This window comes from Panthera leo, chromosome D4 (genome assembly GCF_018350215.1).
Source record: "Panthera leo isolate Ple1 chromosome D4, P.leo_Ple1_pat1.1, whole genome shotgun sequence".
In the NCBI taxonomy this organism is placed as follows: domain Eukaryota; kingdom Metazoa; phylum Chordata; class Mammalia; order Carnivora; family Felidae; genus Panthera; species Panthera leo.
The window spans coordinates 45,509,876-45,518,027 of record NC_056691.1 but is presented as its reverse complement, the minus strand read 5'-3'; the positions used below and the strand labels follow the sequence as shown (position 1 = coordinate 45,518,027).

At 43.5% G+C, this 8,152-nt stretch overlaps 2 protein-coding genes across 2 annotated transcripts; both read left to right on the top strand.

Annotated features, from left to right (window-relative positions):
* Positions 1-344: 344 nt before the first annotated feature.
* On the top strand, positions 345-914 carry LOC122204995 (interferon alpha-like). The gene has a single exon (XM_042912925.1). It carries the CDS (start codon positions 345-347, stop codon positions 912-914), a length of 570 nt encoding a protein of 189 aa, XP_042768859.1.
* Positions 915-6,542: 5,628 nt separating this feature from the next.
* LOC122205223 (interferon omega-1-like) lies at positions 6,543-7,267 on the top strand. Its single transcript, XM_042913416.1, has one exon. It carries the CDS (start codon positions 6,567-6,569, stop codon positions 7,155-7,157), a length of 591 nt encoding a protein of 196 aa, XP_042769350.1. The 5' UTR covers positions 6,543-6,566; the 3' UTR covers positions 7,158-7,267.
* The last annotated feature ends 885 nt before the right edge of the window (positions 7,268-8,152 follow it).

Here is an 8,152-nt window from a genome sequence, read left to right as displayed (position 1 = left end):
TATATATATATATATATATATGTAATATATATATACATATATGGTATCTGCGTTATTAAGATCTTGGATGGTTCGATAAAAAAAAAAAAAACAAAAAGACTCTGGACACATCACCAATAATGAAAATAATATATATGGATGGAAACAGTGCTCTAAACCCGTGTAGAAAGTACATAAAGGAAATCAAAAACAGAAGTGGAAAGTAAGGGCAACCTTCAGAAACTGAAAACTACTATGTTCCTTACTTAAGCCATGCGCACAAGGGAAGATGTTCAGAGAACCTAGAGCCACGGGTCACAGAGTCGCCCACCCCAGCCAGGCCGACAGCATCTGCAAGATCCCCGATGGCGCTGCCCTCTTCCTTCTTGGTGGCCCTGGTGGCGCTGGGCTGCAACTCCGTCTGCTCTCTGGGCTGTGACCTGCCTCAGACCCACGGCCTGCTGAACAGGAGGGCCTTGACGCTCCTGGGACAAATGAGGAGACTCCCTGCCAGCTCCTGCCAGAAGGACAGAAATGACTTCGCCTTCCCCCAGGACGTGTTTGGTGGAGACCAGTCCCACAAGGCCCAAGCCCTCTCTGTGGTGCACGTGACGAACCAGAAGATCTTCCACTTCTTCTGTACAGAGGTGTCCTCGTCTGCTGCTTGGAACACCACCCTCCTGGAGGAATTCTGCACGGGACTTGATCGGCAGCTGACCAGCCTGGAAGCCTGTGTCATGCAGGAGGTGGGGGAGGGAGAGGCTCCCCTCACCAACGAGGACTCCATCCTGAGGAACTACTTCCAAAGACTCTCCCTCTACCTGCAAGAGAAGAAATACAGCCCTTGTGCCTGGGAGATCGTCAGAGCAGAAATCATGAGGTCCTTGTATTATTCATCAATAGCCTTGCAGAAAAGATTAAGGAGCGAGAAATGAGACCTATTCAACATGGAAATGATTCTCACTGACTAATAATACACACTTTCCATGTGTTCTGCCATGTCAAAGACTCTGATTTCTGCTGTAATGGCGACAAGAATGTAGTCAATTTGTCAAATGTTTTCAAGGAGTATTAAGTAACATCATGCCTACTCTACAATCACTAGTTGCTTACAGATAACCATGCTGATGTCTATTTATCTATTTAAATATTTATTTATTTAAATATGTATAATGTATAAATTATTTCAAGTAATACTATGTGTACCTTTATGTTGCAGTAATATAATAAAATGAATTCTTAATATTTAGTAAGCATATCTTTTTTTATTTCACTTTTACTGCAGGAAATGTTTGTAAAAAGTACCACCAAGCCTAATGGTGCGACTTGATTGAAAAATGGACAACAAAATTCATTTACCCATCAGATTCTATTAAAATCAGAGGTAACGGGGCGCCTGGGTGGCTTGGTCGGTTAAGCGTCCGACTTCGGCTCAGGTCATGATCTCGCAGTCCGTGAGTTCGAGCCCCGCGTCGGGCTCTGTGCTGACAGCTCAGAGCCTGGAGCCTGTTTCAGATTCTGTGCCTCCCTCTCTCTGTGACCCTCCCCCGTTCATGCTCTGTCTCTCTCTGTCTCAAAAATAAATAAATAAAAAAAAAAAGTTTAAAAAAAAAATTTTAAAATCAGAGGTAACAACTGACTTCCTCTAAGGCAAGTTGTTCGTCGCCCTTAGGACATGGGACACAGTAAATACAGTTCCCGCTGTCTTTATCTTCGATTTTCATAGGGACAGAAATCCAAAAACAATAATCCTGCTTAATATTACATTGAAGAAGGGAAAGAAGTGAATTCATTCAACTGATGCTACAGTGAGGAATGTCAGGAATAAAAGTGAAAGCTGTCGGTCTCCTCTACAGTTGACTGATACACATGGAAGTGCCCATGCCCGTTGTAGTGGATAGGTGAGCTTATATTTTACAAAAAACGCCGTGGCTAGAGGTCCATTCTAGTCCTGGGAAGCCAGAAACAGAGGTGGTCATGGGGTGAGACAGTGTAGTGTGACAAAAAGACTTACGTTGATTCTAAGAAAAAGCAGGGGAGAGAAGAGCCACAAAGGATAGGCAGGTATACCGGCCATTCAGTAGAAGGATAACAAGAAAGGATGATGTTGAGTGTGTTTAAGGAAATAAATGTGCTTAGAAAAGCATCAGTGGATTCAAGGAAGATGTGGATCTAACTAGCTGCTATGTCACAAAAATCGATACCACCCATGACTTTCAGGAGAACTGGTTTGGTGGAATTAATAAGTAGAAACCACACTGGAGCATGTGGTAACATAAATAAGAGAAGTTAGTTCCTCTGAAGTGGAGAAGAATATAGTGTGGGTTCTCAGAAAATAATGTGGGTTAGTTTTTCCGTGCAGAGTTTTCCCTTTTGTGCCATATGGTTTTCGTGAGTGATTTCATGGATTTAATGTACCAGTAAATCGTATTAATGCATTTAGTATTATATTTCTTTTGAGTCATGACTTACTGAGTTACTTAAATTGTTTATCCTTTCTTGGTTATTACTACCTTGTGTATCAGCAAGGTGATCAACCTTAAGAATTCACTAGGCAAGAAGAGATAATTAATTTAATCCTTCATCAAAATATCTATTACCACTGATACAATAATATTTCCTGGAATTATTGGCTTTATTAACTAATTTGCTTACCTTTCGTATTGTGACAGTGGTTTACTACAGCCACTTTATAGCACGTTTCACCTTCTAGGAGAATTTGATATGATAAGACTTCTTTAACGGTACTCACTGGTAATTTCTCCCAGTTTTACGAATATTACAATCTTTGGTGGATCCCAAAATAACACAATTGTCATGGACATGAAGACTGACAGACTTTTGGGGCACCTGGGGATGCTCGATTAAGCGTCCAACTCTAGTTTTCAATTCAAGTCATGAGCTCAAGGTTTATGAGATGAGCCAGGTGTTGGGCTCTATGCTGACAGCATGGAGCCTGCTTGACATTTTCTCTCTCCCTCTCTCTACCCCTCTCCAACTCATGCTTGTGTGTGCGCGCTCTCTCTCTCTCTCTCTCTCTCAAACTAAATAAATAAACTTTAAAAAAAAGGACTAACAGACTTTCTTCACATGAGAGTGGGAAGCTGGGTCAGGCATTGTGTTTCTTAGTATTTAAGGCAATGAAAAGAACTGGTTAAAATCAGCTAAAGACACAACATGAATGACAGAAATCCATAGAGAAAATGTGAGTTGTGTATAATTCAGGAGTGAAAAAAAACATTTAACAATTAAACAGAATGTTCTAAATAGTAACTGAACTCAGGCACTTGAAAGGCACCAAGATCACATCTTCCATAGAGTAACAATTGAAAACATGGTTCGTATGTCCTTATTTTTCTTCATACAGTGGCTATAAATGAGAATAGTGTTTGTCTCTTTCTGCAAAATTCTTACTGTGTGTCCTACCTTTCAGTAACTGACCTTCAAAGGAGGCAGCCTAAATAAACAGAAATCTGTCATGAATTCTAGAGAAGGCTGATTCATTCCTCATTTCAAAGAAGTGTCTTATTTATATTTAATGAGGAAAGGTGGCTTGTATTAATATCTGAGTTTCAAGAATAAGTATCTAGATGGGAGTACAGAAGAATATAATGTTTCATTAATATTCTGGCACCTGCCCCACCCCCAGCATTACAGGATACATTCCCCTGTCCTAATCGTTTCTTCCCTGTCCCAGAAAGAAGTCCCCACACACCCTGTCACTCACTCCCTTCAACTGTCAGCCTATTCACACAGCAGCTTTCTGGTCTGTTGTGGTCTCAGCTTAAACGTTTCCCTAAAGAGCAGCATGTCACAAGTAGAAACTAAAAATCAAATGAAATCCCTAAGTTTTGCAGAAACATCTTCAAGAAACGCTTTTTATTTACTACCGTCAAATGTGATGTAATAGCACTTGTGGCGAAAAAGACAGAAAGGAGGATCCGGTTGAAGGGTGGGCTACCGAAGCTCCTCTCAGAGAAGACCACCCCCTGGTGGCCACGTGCAGCAAGGGCAGCGACCAAGACTGGAGGGCTGGCTTGGGATCCCTGCAGAAATCCCGCCACTTCTTGAGGATGTCCCCTCAAGCTGCAAAAAGCTACCAGCTGGCAACAACAGATTCTAACGCTGTCTATGACAAGGACTAAGTATTGCCCTGAAACTCTCTATAGCCATCTTCAGTTTCAATCCCAGAGCTATTAAGTGCTAAATACTGGAAAGTGTTGGAGAACCGAGTCTCAGGGTGGGAGGCACGGGCGGGCGAAGGGAGTGATCACCATCCGCCAGCTCTCTCCTTTGAGCCTCAGGCCAAAGCAGCTATTTTCCTGATTTGGGGGAATTCAGTGTGGCCTTCACTCTTCCCTCTGCCAGAGCTCCCGGCCCCCAGTTTGCTGCACCGATTGTGTTAACCAGCCCTTTGCTTTTTTGCCAGCAGAGAAGTCACTTCCCTTTTTTCATTTTCATGACATTCAGACCTATATTTTCTTTTGCCCAACACAATTGTTGTGTTTTGCTTTCTAGGAGAGTTGAAATGAGAAACAAAAAAACAAAAACCTGATATCTTGGAAATATAGAGAAAAATGGTGCAGCCCCTCATTCTTTTACTTGCCTTTGTATTAACCTGCAGATGATATAAAACATGATGCAGGAAGAGCAAGACAATGTCCAGTAAACCACTGAGTAAAAACTAAGTCCTTAAAATTCTTTTTGTTGTTGTTTTTTAAATTTAAAATGAAATAACATGAGTAAGTAAAGGAGAGAAGGCTGTTTCTCCCCGACATAATAGCCGGGGCCTCACCCCCTACATTCTGACCCTCAGACAGATGTACAGACTAAGAAGCCAAAGAGAAATACCCAGACTGAATGAACAATGGAGAGTAGCTAGTTTCTGTGCTGGAAGCTGTTGACTACAGTACAGTATTAATAAACTCTTGCCGCCTACTGTATTTAATGTAACTGGCAATAAGGCAGCAGAAGAAGGGTCTATATCTGCAGGCAGCCTGACCTAGAATGAAGCAAAGCATTCCTAAGCTTCCTCTTGTATGGAAAAGCAAAGGACTGTCCACAGGTGCTTAGAAATGACAAAAAATACACGAGAGCCAGTTGTGGACACCTTCCAGCATTTTGAAAAATCCCAAATTTCTGCCAAACACCGTGGCCTGAGACCAAGCATCTGAGCATGGGAGAGGATCACCCACAATCCAGCAGTGAGAGAGAGAGAGAGAGAGAGAGGGAGAGAAAGAGAGAACCATTGGCTCAGTGGTGATCATGTGACACTCAGCATCACCTACTACCTTTACTGCAAGACATCGCTCCTTTATCAAGTTAAAATTTATTAGAAATGTTTGCTCCTCTTGACGAACACTCAGAGAACAAGTTACTCACAATCCAAGGTTTTACTGTATTTGTTTACTAAAGGTGAAATGATTACAGTTGGGTCACTCCCCTACTTAGAGGAAACTAACTGTGACCCTCAGCATCTGAGGGCTGTTGACACTTTGATACCTGCTCAGGAAAAGAAGGGGTCACCACTGAAAACTAGGGTGTCTCACACAAACACTCCAGGGACAAGGCCAAGGATCTAGGGGCATTAACTCTTTTGCTAACAAAGAACCTAGCCTCTCCACAGCAGAGGAATTCTAATGTCCTCAGGACAAGGTGAGCCTGCCCTCGGGGAGTGAGTCCAGGAGAGGTTGGGTTGAGGACACTCAGTCACTCCAGAGGAACATGTTAGTAGGGGTGATAACAACCTTGCGCGTGAGGGTTTGCTGAGAAAATAAAATGATCTGGGATTAGAATCTTCACAGCTACATGTCCCAGACCAGAACCGGGCTTCCTGCTGGGGACACTGGCACAGTCTGAGGAGCACTGTAGACGGGTTACGAAATGGCAGAAGGATAGTGTCTGTATTAGTCTTGACCCTGAGGCTCCAGTGAAGCATAACTGCATGGACCTGCATCAGTTATTTCTAGAATGAAGAGAAACATCCAAGAAACTCATTCACTTATCACCACAAGTCTCTAATGTGAATACAACAGTAGTTAAAACCCAGTCCTGGTTCTAAAGAGCTTATTTACCGTACGTGGTCTGGTCAGAACCTAGCAAGATACAAAAATCCATAGGAATGAAGGAGCGTGTCTCTGTATGAAGTAAAGAGGGTAAAAACCTAGTCCACAATCAAGGCCAGTTTCTTTCTAACACAAAGAGCAATGTTCATATATGAAAACATATATGTGAGCAGGTGTGTGTATGAGTACCTACATGCCTACATCACTCCAGTCTTTAGGACAAAGACGTTTCTCATTTGGTTGATAAGTGTCCATTGGGGTGGACATATCAGAAGTTTATTGGGAAATAAAGCTTCCATTGCCAATGTAGTGTTTTAGATTGATGACATCTTCTTACACAATAAGGAGAATGCATAAATGAAAACAAAAAAAGGAAGTAGAAGTGGAGAGGATGTGCAGAAAATGAAATTGTCCGCGTTCCCTATTTAAGAGCCATGCTTCGAGGCCGTCCTCAGAGAACCTCGGCCCCGAGGTCCCCCAGCCGCCCAGCTCAGCCCGGCCAGCAGCCCCCTCGGCTTCCCCATGGCTCTCCTGCGCCCTCTGCTGACCGCCCTGGCGCTGCTCACCTGCCGCCCTGGAGGCTCTCTGGGCTGTGCCCTGCCTGGGAGCCACGCGCAGGTTAGCAGGGACAACTTGGTGCTCCTGGGCCAGATGCGGAGACTGTCCCCTTTCTTGTGCCTGCGGGCCAGAAAAGACTTCCGCTTCCCCCGGGAGATGCTGGAGGGCGGCCAGCTCCGGGAGGCCCAGGCCGCCGCCGCCGTCCTGCGGGAGCTGCTCCAGCAGACCTTCAACCTGTTGCACACGGAGCGCTCCTCGGCGGCCTGGAGCCCCGCGCCGCTGCACGGACTCCGCTCTGGCCTCCACCGGCAGCTGGAAGCCCTGGACGCCTGCCTGGTGCAGGCCACGGGCGAGGGAGAGCGCGCCCCGGGGATGCACGGCCCTGCCCTGGCCATCAAGAGGTACTTCCAGGACATCCGCGTCTACCTGGAGGACCAGGGATACAGTGACTGCGCCTGGGAAATTGTCAGACTGGAAATCATGAGAGCCTTGTCCTCCTCGGCGACCTTGCAAGACAGCTTGGCCATCAAGGATGGAGACCTGGGGTCACCTTGAAGTGATTTTCATTGCCTGACGTGCCACATCACCCTGCACTATGCCTGCTCACTTCAAGAGACTCTCACTGCAGCCTTCATTACAGAATTTATTGACTTTAATTCCACAAATATTTCGTGAGTAGTATTAAGCAAGAATATGTAAAAAAAAAAAAAATCCGGCTTCAGGATCATCAGTCCTTAAGAGATGATTGCCCTGATGTTATTTATTTATTGTTATTTATTTATTCTTGTAGCTTATCATATTTATATTTATATTTTGATATAAAAGATATTTCTCTTTACACTGTATTAAAATTGATAAATCATATTCACCTATTTTATTAAATATGCATTTTGTCTTATTAAATTCTTATGAAAGACAATTTCTTGAGTCTCTTTATTCTTAAACCCTAAATCCAAATCTTGGTTGTTCTAAAGCAAATGGAAGAATGGATGGTAGTATTCATCTACTTACTCATCCTTTCAGTTCACGTCATATGTAAACAGGAAATCAAGACGGCAGATGCAGAATCACCTTCACAAAGCACAGCCGAGTAAATCGAACATGGCAACTTCTGTGTCAAAACTTTTAGTCTCACAGGGAAAGAGGCATTAAAAGAGGATAAATATTTTAAAAATTTTAATTATATTAAAAAACACAAAATGATGTAAAGGAAAATGTTATTCTTACATAGAAGCTTTAAATACAATAATTTTGAGACGGGGGAAGATGCACTTGGGAAATACATAATTGCAGAAGTCTTGCTGGCTGTTGGGCATGGGGTCAGCAATGAACAACAAATGCTATGCGGGGGTGGTATTAATTTGAGATTCTTTATTACATAATTGGGAATGAGCACATGGGAATGGGTGAGGTAATTTTTGTCTTTTATTTGAGAGAGAGAGAGAGAGGGAGAGAATCTCATGCGGGCTCCATGCTCAGTGTGGAGCCTGATGCGAGGCTTGTTCCCATGACCCTGGGATCATGACCTAAGCCAAAATCAAGAGTCAGAT